The sequence below is a fragment of the Myxine glutinosa genome, chromosome 4, assembly GCF_964187855.1.
Source record: "Myxine glutinosa chromosome 4, kmMyxGlut1.1, whole genome shotgun sequence".
In the NCBI taxonomy this organism is placed as follows: domain Eukaryota; kingdom Metazoa; phylum Chordata; class Myxini; order Myxiniformes; family Myxinidae; genus Myxine; species Myxine glutinosa.
This window is the reverse complement of record NC_136264.1, coordinates 87,825,373-87,840,607: the sequence shown is the minus strand read 5'-3', so window position 1 is coordinate 87,840,607 and position 15,235 is coordinate 87,825,373. Positions and strand designations below refer to the sequence as shown.

Sequence of the window (15,235 nt, the reverse complement as noted above, 5' to 3'; positions counted from 1 at the left end):
TCGTCTCCATTAATTATGACTCTTCGTTGCACCAGAATGTGATTATATGGCATCAGTAGTGAGTTTAGGACCTTTCCCATACCTCCTCCCATCTTCTTCCCCAAACAACAACAATAACAACAACTACAACAACAATTACAACAACAACAGAGGAGATGGCGGCGGAGCGGGGGAGGATGCGTCCTCACACCGGCTCGATTAGCTCCAGACCATGCGCTCCACGGGGTTACCCCGAAGGGGCTGGCTGTCAGCTCCTCGTCAGGGGCGGAGCCAGTAACCCCCCCCGCACGCACCCAATGAGAAGCAACGTGCCGATTCCACGAGGCGGAGCTAACGAGCCGAGGGCGTGTCACTCCCCGCCGGATATACGCAGCCGCTTGCCGGACGTGACGTAAGATGCGCCCCCAGCTTGAGACGACAAGACGCCACCTCGAGCGCTGAGAGACCTCCTGCATCTGTTGGGCCGCGCCATCCTGTCCCTGAGCACAAGGTGCACCTTGTGCTGGCCATCAAATACCCGCTTTCCTTGTCATCAATCCCCGTGTGAGTCAGTTTTTGTCCTGTTTCTCTGTGGTCTGTCGGGAATAATATAAGGTTGTGTCTAAGTGCCTGTCTTCCTATGATGTACCTCTCGTCCCTGTAATCTGACCTTCCGCACGAATATAACCTCCTCCGGAGGTCTTGAGAACTGAACCCCTGGTGTCGTATTGTGTCATTATAACCCAGCCGGGTGTCTTCTCTTTCCTATTGAGCCAGCGTAGCGCGGCTTCGTCGACGTTCGAGTACGATCGGGTAATTTGTGCGGACACGACGGCCATTCCGCTCGGCCCACTTTAACATCAAAGTCGTGTCTGTAACAATTGGTGTCGGGAGTGAGATTCGAGGCCCGACCAAATTTTGAAAAAAAAAAAAAACGAATAGAGGAAAAAAAAAAATTTGGTCAAAATTTGGAGCGGCCGAAATTTGTTTTGTTTTACGAAACTCGAATTTTGCAAGTCGCGCTATGGCGGATCAAGACGGCTGGGGTCCGGTAGGGGAGAGTGAGGTAGGGTCGATCCAGGACCAAAATGAGGGACAGGAGGAGAGCGAAGCAGTGAGGGCGGCAGGGTCGCAAAATAGCGTTGTCACGCACGAGGTGGCCACGGCGTCCACGCCCGCGACCGTGGCAGCGCCCCTGGTGGATCCGAACCTTTTTATGTTGCAAATGAGGGCCCTTATGGAACGAATGGGAGACCAAATTGTGGGAATGAGGGCTCAGGGTGAGCGATTAGAGGGCCAAATGGGGGTAATGAGGGACGAAGCGAGGGGTACTGGTGAGGGGTTAGACAAGAAATTTGGGAAGTTAGACAATAATTTTGAGGAGTTAGACAAGAAATTTGGGAAGTTAGACAATAATTTTGAGGAGTTAGACAAGAAATTTGGGAAGTTAGACAATAATTTTGAGGGGTTAGACAACGGGATAAAAGAGGTGAGAAATGGGTTAATGGGGGTAGAAAACAGAATGGCCGCTCAAGAGAATCAAATGGAAGGGATGCAAAAGGGGTTAGAGGGGTTAGAAAACAGTATGGAAGGCAAATTGAGGGACATGAGGGACCAAGCGGAAAGGGAAGTTAAACAAATGGAGCAGCAGATAGAGGGGGTCAGAATGGGGGTAGAAACCAAACTGGATGCTCACAGGGAGGAAATGGAGCAGATGAGGGTGGCATCTGGGCAGGAGATGCAAGTGATGGGAGAGGAGATCAGAAGAGGAGTGAGTGAGGAGGTCGGAGGAGTGCGCGAGGAGGTGAGGCACTGTGAGGAGCACATGGAAAAGGAGGTGAGAAAGGGGACTGTAAAGTTACAAGGGGGCATAGAGGACCTGACGCAGGAGGTGGAGCAGCTGACGGTGGGACAGACGGAGTTAGTGGAGCAGGTTCAAAGGAACACTGCGGTATTAGGAGGTTTAAAAGCGACACAAAACGACATAAAAAACGACTTGATAGCGACAAAGAGGGAATGTCAGATGGTACGTGAGGGACTGACAACGAGGTTGGACGAGGTGATAGAGGTAATGGAGACGAAGGACCGGCAGGTGAGGACGCACCTGGAAACGGTCAAGGTAGCCTTAGAGGATGAGCTTGAGGAGACGTACCGGGGAATAAAAGAGGTGAGGCACAAATTAGAAGAAGTGGAAGAAGGGGTGAGCGAAATTAAGAAGCGACGGAGAGGGGATAACAAAGAGATAAAAGAGGAGATAAAAGAATTGGTCCAAAGTCTGTGTTTGGATCGTGATGTGCTCATTAACCGGATGAGGGATTCGCAGGTGATGGAGGAGAAGCGAAGAGGAAGAGGACCCGGTGTAAGTGGTGACCAATATGGTCGTGCGTATGATACGCCAGGGGATTTAATAAGCTTGGGGGTCGAGATAGACCCGGGTGTTCGTGAGAGGCCATTGGTGAAGTGTGCGACAGGTCTGGTGTGCGAAAGAGGAGGTGTGCGAGAAAGTCCGACTCTGGGGTGTGTGAGAAAAAAGTGCGTGCCAAGGAGTAGTGAGGGTGCTGGCGAGAGTGAGTCGGTCGTAGCGTGTGTGCGAGGGAGTACATGGAAGCGCGGTGTGGTGAGTGTTACAGAGGGTGTGACGGGAGAGTGTGCGCGAGAAAGGTGTGTAACGGACAGGTGCCTGAGGAAAGAGTGCGCTGTCAAAGGCAAGGAAGAATGCACACCTGTGGGGAGTGTTACAGAGGGTGTAACGCAAGAGTGTGCGCGAGAAAGGTGTGTGACGGACAGGTGCATGAGGAAAGAGTGCGCTGTCAGAAGTAAGGAAGAGTGTCCACCTGTGGTGAGTGTTACAGAGGGCGTAACGGGAGAGTGTGCGCGAGAAAGGTGTGTAACGGACAGGTGCATGAGGAAAGAGTGCGCTGTCAGAAGTAAGGAAGAGTGTCCACCTGTGGTGAGTGTTACAGAGGGTGTAACGGGAGAGTGTGCGCGAGAAAGGTGTGTGATGGACAGGTACATGAGGAAAGAGTGCGTTGTCACGAGTGGAGGTGAGAGTAGTGAGAGTGACAAGGAGAGTGAGCTGGTTGTGACAGGTGAGCGAGGATGTACACCTGGGATGGAAGGATGTACACCTGGAATGGTAGAGCGTGAGTGGGAATGCACGCTGGAGTTGGTGGTGAGGCACGTGGTTGGGTGTGCGAATGAGGGCACACCTGTGATTGTCACAGAGGAGGTGACCGAGGAGGGGGCGCGAAGAGGTGTATTGGTGAGGTGTGCGAGCAACGAATGTGTGCCAAAGTGTTCGGTGGTCAGGTGTGTGACCAAGGCTGTGAGTGGAATGGGTGTGCCTGGGTGTGTAAGGAAAGGTACGAGGAGCATGAGCACGGCTGGATGTGTGAGCAAGGAACGGGCTTCGGGGTGTAAGCATGCAGGTGAAGCATCGACATTAAACGGGTTAGAGGTTAGAGCGACTTTTAGCCGAAGCAGGCCCTCGGTGCGTGCCGGGCTTCGCGTGCCGCGAGAACCAGCGGGGATCCGAGCCACGGCGGGTTCGAAAGGACCGCCGTGCGCGACCCACGCTGGGCCTCGCTTTGAACGGCCGCGTCCGTGCTCCAATAGGCGGAGCTGGCAGCCCGATAGAAAGGGTCGTCATGGCGACCACTTTTTGGTGAGACGTGCCGGCAGGTCGAGATCGGGACATTGGATGGCTCCACGCCGAGGTGATGCGTGGGATCTCGGCCCGGGTAAGCCCCCGTCCCTGCACCGAGTGCCGGACGCATCCAGCCGCCGGCACAAAACAACCAGCATCCATTGCTTGGCTTTACGAAGCCGGGCTTTGGACAGGGATTGGCGCACCGAGAGGACCTAATAAGTAGACGGGTGATGGTGATAGTGATAGTAGTGATTTGATACAAAATTTAGAAAAGTGAATAGAATTGGCAGTAAATGGAAAATTTTTGAATTGGTTGGAAATCTGGACGAACAAAATTGATAGTGAGAGACCCCCGATGTGGTGGGATGGCAAATCCACCATCCTTCCCATGTGTGGGGGCAAAGGAGCTATAGCTTATGGGGTGTATGGCAGTGAAAACTGGCCCGGGTGGGTTAGGATATATTGTAGGGATCTAGCGAAGATGACATTAGGTAACGTTAAGATTAGTTAGTGACTGATACCTGTAGTGGGGACGCAGGTAGATTAGTGTGGATTATAATGACGAGGGAGCGCAATAGTTTAAAGGGACGACTGGGAAGCGCAAGTTTCAGAAGGGAGTAGTTAGCTGAGATGATGCCGTGTTTGTGAGAATTGAACAGGTGTGATTGCACAGGTGTGCAACTGGACAGGTGTGTGGAGCAGTGTATGAGTAGTGAGTGTTGTGGATCAGCGCGAATGCGCTTGGGGAGAGAAGGGTGCAGGTGGCACCAGGTGTGAGAGCACAGGTGTGCAGGTACAGGTGTGTGGAGAGAGTTGGAGTGAGTGGTACGGAGTGGTGTGCATGGTGCGAAGGTGTGGATGGGGGAAGAGTGGACCCCTTTCACGAGTACCCGGGGCGGGTAGTGTAAGTGTTAGGTAGAGGGTGCAGGTAAATTGTGGTTGGATATTGGCATTTGTGGTGCGGTTGCAGAATGGTGTTGTGAATGGGTGCATTAGTGTTGTGGAAATGGCTGGGCGTGTAGCCTGTTAGTGTGTGTAGTTGGTTGGGCACTCCACCACTGTGAGGATGTCGGCCAGGTGAGGCCGCAGGTGGGCTCTGGGAGCCGGTAGTTGTGAGTGGGTGCCTGAGGATCCCGGGTGTGGATCGGGCAGCCCAGTGCCAGAGAGGGCACGGAGTGGGGAGAGAGCCAGAGGGCCTTCCCCAGGTAGTTAGGTTAGGGTAAGGAGCAGGTAAGCTCGGAGGCAACTGCAGTGGTGGAGGTGTGCAGGTGGGTAGACCCACTGGGAGAGGTACACGCCGCAGCCCAGAAATTGTGCGAGGGCACCGGGAGATGAATCGGGGGAGTGAGACCCCAAATTTGAAAAGCACCACAGTTTGGCCAATGGGAATTGGTTGTTAGAACCCATAGTGTAAGAGGGCCAATGGTTTGGCCGGAGAAAGACCCCGGGTAGTGTAAAGTTGTTAAAGTCATTTAGGAAATAGTTAGGATTGATGAACCTGTCGCACCATACGCAGCCACTTACCTGTGGTGATGATGATGACTCCACACCTGTGTTTTCTTTGTTCTGTGTGCAGGAAATGAGAATTGCTGTGTGGATTGGTGAGACGCATCACGACGTGGATGAGACATTGGGGTGATTCCATCTCTCCCTCCCTAGGAGGGACTGATGATGAATTGGTAATGGCAAATTTTGATGTTGAGTTGAAAATGGCAAATTTTGATGAGAGTTGAAAATGGCAAATTTGATTGGTTAGGAGGGAGAGAAGACGAATTTGGTTTATGGGAGGAACGGGGAAGACAGTAGGGATGTTTGTCGATTTGTAAAGTAGATGTTTATGGGTAGTGTTGTGTTTTGTGGATGCAGTAAGGGGTAAGGGAGGGGCCATGTAGGTTACCTGGTGGGGGGGGGGCGTACGATAGGAACGTACCTGTCTCACCTGGTTCCCATGTGCCCCCAGTGTGCATCACCTTACATTGCGTGCACTTTTGCGCCCTTACCACCTTACTCACTTGTTTCTTCTTTTGTCTCCCACCTCCGAGGATCTGGCTTTGGGGTAGAGAGAGAGGAGAGAGAGGTGCTGGCTGCGCAGTTGTGGGCCTGCACTTTCGCTGTTTGCTGCCGGGATCGATACACCATATGGACCGCAATGTTTGTGGCCACCCACAATGGACCGCAGTTCGTTTGCGGCCAAGCACCACCCGGGGATGGACCTATGGGTCAACGTGGCACCTATGCCATACAGGTGAACCACTTTTAGTTACCACCAAGTGCACCACAAGAAGAGCAAGAGACACCTGCAGGGTTAGGGGTTGTCGAATTTATTTTTATTCCAATGAACAATGGTGACTGCACCGATTGGTGGTGGGGTGGTGCTTTTGATGCTCGGGAAGGGTGCTCTGCACGTTATTAAAGGCCGTCGGCCACAGAGCACTCGTGGGTTGGTGTATCGATGCTGGCAAGCGCGCTCTCTCTATGCATAACATCTGCATGTGTTCCTCCAAAAACAGGTCCTGGATCGTAGTGTAAATAGCAGCATAGTCTTGTAAATAATGCTCCCTACCGGCTGTATGTTTAGTTTGAGAATTCTTTCCGGATTCGGTTATCCTGTGGGTGTGTTTCTGTGAGGAGAAGGGTGCAACGTCGCAGGGGGACATATTTACTCATTTGTGAATATCTGTAAAACTGTCGCACTCAGGGTAGAGTTAATAGTAGAGGGAACTACATTGCGTGCCACACTAAAGTAGGTAAAAATTTATCGGGTCGGGACGCCCCGAGGGTAGAGAAGGGTGCAATGTTGCGAATATGGAATTTGGCCTCCATATCCGCTTGTAAATATTCCCCTATTTTCTCCAATACTCCCCAACTTTCCCCAGTCCCCCATTCCCTAGTCCCATTGCATGTAAATAACAATCAGTAGAGCCGACCTCCCCCTTATTCCCCCATTAAATGTCGTGCCCAGGTCCACCGCACCACACGTAGACAACTTTCGGACATCTTCCTAGTTATTCTTATTCTATGTCAGTTAAGGCCTCGTCTCCATTAATTATGACTCTTCGTTGCACCAGAATGTGATTATATGGCATCAGTAGTGAGTTTAGGACCTTTCCCATACCTCCTCCCATCTTCTTCCCCAAACAACAACAATAACAACAACTACAACAACAATTACAACAACAACAGAGGAGATGGCGGCGGAGCGGGGGAGGATGCGTCCTCACACCGGCTCGATTAGCTCCAGACCATGCGCTCCACGGGGTTACCCCGAAGGGGCTGGCTGTCAGCTCCTCGTCAGGGGCGGAGCCAGTAACCCCCCCCGCACGCACCCAATGAGAAGCAACGTGCCGATTCCACGAGGCGGAGCTAACGAGCCGAGGGCGTGTCACTCCCCGCCGGATATACGCAGCCGCTTGCCGGACGTGACGTAAGATGCGCCCCCAGCTTGAGACGACAAGACGCCACCTCGAGCGCTGAGAGACCTCCTGCATCTGTTGGGCCGCGCCATCCTGTCCCTGAGCACAAGGTGCACCTTGTGCTGGCCATCAAATACCCGCTTTCCTTGTCATCAATCCCCGTGTGAGTCAGTTTTTGTCCTGTTTCTCTGTGGTCTGTCGGGAATAATATAAGGTTGTGTCTAAGTGCCTGTCTTCCTATGATGTACCTCTCGTCCCTGTAATCTGACCTTCCGCACGAATATAACCTCCTCCGGAGGTCTTGAGAACTGAACCCCTGGTGTCGTATTGTGTCATTATAACCCAGCCGGGTGTCTTCTCTTTCCTATTGAGCCAGCGTAGCGCGGCTTCGTCGACGTTCGAGTACGATCGGGTAATTTGTGCGGACACGACGGCCATTCCGCTCGGCCCACTTTAACATCAAAGTCGTGTCTGTAACAATATATATATATATATATATATGCTTGAATGTACTTCATACAATCTTTATTTTCATTTTTGTGTACATGATTAAGGCTAGAGCTGGATACAAAATGGAGAGGGAGAAACACTAACAGCATAATTGAAGTGTGAGATCAAAGGGATGGAGAGAAGGACACGTGGCAGTGAGCAATCTCTTTTCACCACACACAGTGGTGCATTTCCTAAGGAGGAATTTCCTCCTCTCCATGGATGGCAAACTATTGCAACAGATGCTCTAAACATTGCAATGCCGAGTCTGGTTAAATCATAAAATGGTTATAACAATAATTATAATGCGTAGACCTACTCAGACAGGAGGTCGGCAAATTGAGTACCAGTTCACTGGTAATTCCCTGCGTGTTGCAAAAGGCGACTAACAGGATTGGCAGCAGAAGGGCATCCGGCCATAAAACTGCTTCAAAAAGGGGACCACGTTGCCCAAAAAAAAGGCCAATCCCCGCTCTGCGACGAAAAATGGCCTCTGAAGGCGGTTCCTACTCTGGCAGGCTTGCATCCCAGGGTTCATGCATTCAAATCCAGCTGAAGACAGTAATATGAAAGAGGTGGGATGTATTCTTCCAGATATTGAACTTGTCATTGGCTTTCCCATTAAAAAAAAAACCCAGATGCTTCACGAATAACCTGCAAGGAGGGGTAATCTGCATATATTGTCTGGTCTCATCTATATGCGACATCATGCCACACTCTTTATTTGATTGATAATGCCCTCAGGGCAACTTAAGCACTTTTCTATGCACGTGTCAAACATAGTTTCCTTCTCTCTGGCAAACTCCACAAGGGTCTCATTCTTCCTGGAAATCTTCTGCTTCCTGAAATTCCTAAATTTTTGTCGGTAAGCTTCGGGATCAATTCATAGGCTTTGGGAATGGCTTTCTTAATCGTCTGCTCTTCTCGAAGAGCAGCTCTGCTCTTCTCGCTCTTCTCGAAATCGGTAAAGCTCTTCTCGAATCGGTAAAGGCGAATAGATATCTTGAGCTTTACCCACCAGAACACTTTGTACTAACATAGTCCATGACTCCACTGGCCATTTTAACATCTGAGCCACCTTTTCAAAGTGTAAAAAGAACTTGCCGACCTCCTTTTCATTAAAGGGTAGAACCAATCTTACATGCCGACCAATATCCCAAGAGTTTTGACTTGTAGTCGAACTAACCAGCATGGATAAGATTTCTCTCCGTCCTCCCAGTAATTCAAGCTCCTCGAGTTTAATTTCCCTCTGATACTCCATGTCCTGTTCCTTCAAGTCCCTTTCGGCTCTCCTTTCCTCTGCTCTTCTCGAGTTATCGTTCCTTTTCTGCTCTTTTCTGCTTTTTGTTCCTCTGCTCTTTTCTCCTCGAGTTCCTTTTCTGCTTTTCTTTCCTCTCGTTCCTTTTCTGCTTTCAAATCCAACCCTTCTAATCTTTCTTGGCTCTGCAGTTGCATCTCCATTTTCCGGAGCTCCATATTTCCTTTTTCCTGTGGTAACCAATCCAATGCTACCTCTTCCCATTTTCTTTATCCCACTAAATATTCTACCACCAACGTCTGAATCTCTGCCTTCGTCATATTAACTCGGGCCTCCAAGTTACAGTATTTGGCAAATGTCCGAAGTTTCGATCTTTTTAACACCTCGAACTGTGCCTCATTAGGGGACGTCACAAAAATTTCCACATCAAGCACCAATGTGACTATTAGTTAGCAAGCCTGTTAACCATCACACAAAAATTGTCAAATTTGGGAATGTTAGGGAATGTCAAATTTTGTGTATGTTAGGGAATTCAATCCCAGATGACGATGTTGGGGAATTCTATCCCAGACGAAAATGTTGGGGAATTCAATCCCGGATGAGCCCCCAATTTCTGTTTCATGTTCCCTCCCCAAACCACGGTTTTGGTGCACCTCAGAGTCTGGAGCAGGAACACGGCAGAAAGATTTGTTATTTTGAGTGTTCTAATATACCATGGTAAAACCACACCAATGCAATTGTAGAACAAAACAAGTAATTGTATTAAGAACTCTCAAATACACAATAATAACACTCTTAAAGAAAGTACAATGAAAATATCACTTGCATCAAATGAACAATACATATGATGGTACCATCATTCCCCAATGCTCTCAAAGCAATGAACTCACGACACGACAAACGTGAGTGGACTGTAACATTCCCCAAAGTCCGTGCATGGATCCCCACGCTGGTTGAAGCCATGCAGAATGACGAGAACAGGCAGGTATAGGCACAACGGCAGACAAGGAGTTACGAGGTGAGAGGTCGATATGGGAATTGAGTCGATATGGAAACCAACGACAATCAACACGATGAGGTCGATCTGGAAATCCCAAAGATAAAACAAGATGCACCAAGCGGACAGTCTCTTCGAGGACAAAATGGCATATCAGCCTGTAATGGAGGCGCTTGATTTTTCTCCATCAATAACTCACGCTTGGTAATAAAACCTGAGACATTTAATTTTAATTTCAAATATAGGACGATGTCGCGGGCAACCCCTTTCACGACCAATATCAAAAAAGTCCACTCGCAGCCTCGATGCGATTCACGGCTGTATCTCTCCCATGGCCGTCTCTTCCTCCTCTTCCCTTCTCTTCCGGATCTTTGCCGCATTTTTCTTTTTCCTCCACAAACAGTTCTTTTTACCTTTTACTAAAGTCATCTCCATTTCACACAAAAATCTTAACAACAATATTACCTGAAACTAAAGATCCTACAAGTATATAATAACAACAAAGGCGGAAGTGATGGATCCGTAACACATGGACGATTTTTCACACTGGCCAACGCATTCGGAGTTGAACTAGCCTGACTTCGATCCTGATTTCTCCTTTTCAGGGCATAACTGGGACATCAAATGCCCAGGTTTCCTGCAAAAAGCGCAAGTAAGCCCGGAGGAAAATCCCATGGTCTGCCTCGGGCCCCCTGAAAGGTAGGTCTGCCTTGGGCAGTCAGTCACTAAAATTTGAGGTACAAGATTTTGCTCAATACTCCTCTCTGGGCCGCTTCCATGAGAATTTGCTCTCCAAACCTGATTTAATGTAACTCCCCTGGCTACCTCTAGGCGGGAAAATAGGTTTGTGAAACCCCATCCTGTGGGTCAAGGCATAGTCATCTGCCACTGTTGCTGCCTCATACAACTCAGTAAATAATAACAACAAAGGTGGAAGTGACCAATCCGTAACAATACAAATAGTGGCTGGAACACACCCATATAATGACAAGATTTGGTAGGGCCACAATCGTGACCGGTCGACCTGTGCATTTCGGCCATGATCATGACCCGACGCATTTTATGGGTTAAGGTAGAAATTCATTTTTAAGAGTTCAACCAATTTACCGGCCTACTAGCATTGAAACACGTTTTCAAAATCCACAAGGGAATGTAAGCAGATGGGACGGCTGGATTAATGTGTTCTGATTACAGTTTATATTGTATGTCAGAAGTTGAACCCAGAGAAGACCGTTGCAATTCAAACATGCTATATCGTATGTTTAAGATTGTTGCATTAGTGTCATCTTGAAGAAGATATATCATGCCCTGAGGGACCACGGTAATGCAAGAGCCTTCGAAATCTTCCACTGAAGAATTTTTATCGTGGTCATTAAGCAGCCGATTCCAGGAAATGATGGCTGCAGACTCCAAAACGTTGAGATTCCCTGAGGATGTTGAGATTCCACAATGAAATTACAGGTTCCATTGTACTCTTCCGCTGTTATCAGTTACTAGTGCAATAGTGCGTAATTAAACACATTTTTGGGCATCTGAACCATGGAAGCTGTGAGTTTCTCATTTCTCATTATGAAGCAGTGAGTTTCTCATTATTACGAAATGTAGAAACTACATTAGTTTCTTATTATTATTATCTATTTATTACACATGCAAATAAGGTGAATTTTTTTTCAGACTTCCTCTCTCACCTCTCATTATACTCATGTCTTCCTAAACCTCTTTTTCTTCCCTCTCCATTACTCCCATGCCATCATATTTTCTGTTCAATCGTTGACCATTCTCTTCCTCCAGCCCCCTTCCATCTATCCCTCCCTCTCCTACAATTAATCGAGTATATAATACATAAATGCCACAAAACGTGTATACGTACAAGGAATAACCTATTTACGTATTAAACTCACTATTTTCCAATCTATAAATTACACAGCAATATGTTCAAACAACATTATGTTAATAGGAGTACAAACGACAACCAACAAGCATACCAGACTAGATGGTGTAATGGTTAGAGTGTCCGCTTTGAGTCTGGGAGGTTCGTAGTTTGAACCTGACCCTGGCTGCGTGATACCAACAACTTCAAAAAATGGGGCCTGCTGCTTCCTTGCTTCAGGCTCAGCATTAAAAAAGTGTAATGTGTGAGAAGTGTTATGATTTATGGGAGCAAGACATGGGTAATGAACGTAGAGCATCAACGAAGGCTGGAAAGGGTGGAAATGCAAACAGTTCGGTGGATGTGTGAGCACAGACAAAACAATTATAGGTTAGCAATTAACAAGTTTGACGGATATAAAGGCCTGTGTTAAAGTTCCTTGTACTTATTTGGCACACTGCATTTTATTTGGTAAATTGCAGTTTTTGGTAAATATTTATTTGGTAAATTGCATTTTTTGGTAAATATTTATTTGGTAATTTTATTTGGTAAATTGCAGTTTTTGGTAAATATTTATTTGGTAATTTTATTGGGCAAATTGCATTTTTTGGTAAATATTTATTTGGTAATTTTATTTGGCAAATTGCATTTTTTGGTAAATATTTATTTGGTAAATTGCATTTTTTGGTAAATATTTATTTGGTAATTTTATTTGGTAAATTGCAGTTTTTGGTAAATATTTATTTGGTAATTTTATTTTGCAAATTGCATTTTTTGGTAAATATTTATTTGGTAAATTGCATTTTTTGGTAAATATTTATTTGGTAATTTTATTTGGTAAATTGCATTTTTTGGTAAATATTTATTTGGTAATTTTATTTGGTAAATTGCATTTTTTGGTAAATATTTATTTGGTAAATATTTGGTAAATTGCATTTTTTGGGAAATATTTATTTAGTAATTTTATTTGGTTTAATTGCATTTTTTGCCTTTATTTGGTAAAGCATTGCAGAAACTTGTGTTGTTGTTGTTGTTGGTAGTGTTCTTACTATTATGATGAAGAACAAACTAACCACAACTATCAGCATCACATTTCAAATTTGAAGCAAGTCACTGACCTACCAGCATAGGAATCCCGGTGAGACAGTTGTAGAAAAAAACGATGATGCTGATCAAGTAGGTGATCTGCAGCGATGTGTGCAAGGGTTCAGAACCATCGACGGATGACCGCCTCTTCCCAGTGGTGTCCTCGACGATGATCGTCGGTACGTTGAGAGCCTTTTTCTCAACGGCCCGCCGGGCACCCGGGTGGAACGTGTGGTAGAGGGTGATTGCGGCGCACGAAAGGCCCATGGCCACAGAGCCGCCTTGCAAGGTGAGGAAGCAGGCACCGAAACCAAGACCTATTTTCGTTACCAAGAACTGGCAGTTGTTGGTGTAGAAACGTTCCGACGTATCGTGCCAACCAACGGCAGGTAAAGTGGAGAGAATGAAGGAAACTGTCCAGATCCCCATGATGGCCTGTACGGCCTGCTTGCGCGTATTACTAAGTCTGTAGTTGACGGGCCACCGAACCATCCACATTCGATGGTAGGCCAATGACGCTACAGTGAAGCAAGTGACGAGCGCCAGAGTGTAGAAACTCGACACAAAAACTTTGCAGAGACCCTCACTCCAGTCGTAAGGTGGTGTGCTCTTTCGCAAGTTGATAACGGAGAACATAACGATGGGGACTATGGCAGTGAGAATGTGCGTACCTGCTAGTGTACACAGCAGGGACTCCAGGGCTTTCCACTTCTTCTGCTTGGCTGAGATGCTGAATATTGCCCAGGAGTTGGAAACAATGGCCAGCAAAGCACACACCAGCCAGGAGATAGCATTCTCGTACATGTTTGCACCATCATTGGGACTCACGGGCATGGTGGTGTCTACATCAGCGTGCAAGTATCTCTTCAGATCAAAACTCACAAACTATTGTTGAAGTTGTGCAAATGTAAGATGTGTGGCTTGTTGCGGGTCAACCACAACTGACTCCATCATAGGCATGTGGGTGAAGAATGGACATGCGGTGATTGCAGGCATGGAAAGAACGAAACGTTTGGATAACATCTCAGCTGTGCCCATGCCATATACATGGCAATCAGGTTTCTCCACTGCCGCTCAGATTTTGAGGATCTCCAAAGGATTACAGCAGTACCATCAAGAGTCTTCAAAGGCAAAGCAAAAGCATTTGCAAGAGTTCTTGCATTGATTAATTCCAAATTGCAATCAAATCCTCCGCATCACTTAATCAAGCTGCCGAGGTCACGTGCTGAGGGATGTTCAGAGTGGGTTGAGGCATCTGCATGGAAGAACATCAAGTTATTGTGTCCAGACAGCAATAACTGCTTGCTGCGTCTTTTCGTGATCTCCAACCTGGAAAAAAATGAACGGGGCATTAAATTGAACCTAAGCACGACATCAAAGCAATGGATGGACGTGATTACAGGTCAATCGCTGGCCTCATGTACCACACGAAGCAAGTGGACTTAGGTGTGCAATGCCTTCCACAACAGATTTTTAAGTGAATCGCATAGATCTGAGTGGTGGTAGTTGATCAGATTCCCACAGAAAGCCTGTTTGGATCCTACCTTAATGGCCAGAGGGACCTGGCAGGTATACAGGCCTACACAGGTGTCACACAAGTTAAGCTTGAGAGTCTTGTCGTTTATTGGGCAATGCAAGGCAAATGCCGAATTTACATTTCAGCCGCGAGTCCGTGCGTTCAGCATGCATCGTTTCTCCATTCGCCGACAGAGTGATCGTGTGAGTGGGGCGAGGATAATGCCAATTTCGAACGTTTTACGCCAACTCGCCATGCACGAGACCGAATGGAATGGCGTCGCCCGAGGATCTGCACGAAAATCAGAACCAAGCAAGGTCGTGCACGCAGGTGTTGCTTTGCACCTTCCCCTGCCCGCTCGCAAGGAAATATTCCCAGGAGCCATCGCTTTGCCGAAGCCCCCACTGGTGTTTACCCCCATAATCAGCACTACACTTGCCTGAGCCCTGAATGATTCAGAGACCACTTCAGAAGACCCTTCATCAATCAGCACATCATGATCTGCTTTGAAGGACCTGGCTGAAGACATCTTGGCTGATTAAAAAAAAAAAAACAAGTGGTCGTTCAGAGCAGTTGATAATCTTCATACACAATCCGGAATACCATGCTGTATGGCCCCCGACTCGCTACTCACCAATCCCCCGACTTTACCTGCTGTGCGTGTGGACTTCCTTGTAAGTAGAGGAGGCTTTAGTATCGCTGTCCGCAGATTCTGCTTCCAGGCGGCTCCTCTCTGTGCAGACACGACCTGATCCTCGGAAGAGTTGCAATGGAAATGATTGCTGTGGGTCGTGACGACGCCCACCTGGGGGCGCGCGCATGATGAGCCCGCCCACTCTTGGATGTAATAATCACGGGGGACACGTGGCTCGTGTTCCATATCTACTGCTGTACGTTTGTTACTCACTCTTCTTCTCTCCCCCACCCACCCCCCCTTCCCCCAAATCTCCCCCACCCACCCACCCCTTCCCCCAAATG

The 15,235-nt window shown here is 47.7% G+C and overlaps 1 protein-coding gene across 1 annotated transcript in view; it reads right to left on the bottom strand.

Moving 5' to 3' along the window:
• LOC137415324 (putative G-protein coupled receptor 162) overlaps nucleotides 1-14,997 on the bottom strand; it is a 186,045-nt gene extending 171,048 nt beyond the window's left edge. The window contains exons 1-2 of the mRNA XM_068100914.2: nucleotides 14,909-14,997; nucleotides 12,778-13,996 (exon numbers count right to left, since the gene is read on the bottom strand). Coding sequence (XP_067957015.1) covers nucleotides 12,778-13,575 — 798 coding nt within the window. The 5' untranslated portion in view covers nucleotides 13,576-13,996; nucleotides 14,909-14,997. The remainder of the gene's footprint in view (nucleotides 1-12,777; nucleotides 13,997-14,908) is intronic.
• Nucleotides 14,998-15,235: the final 238 nt, after the last annotated feature.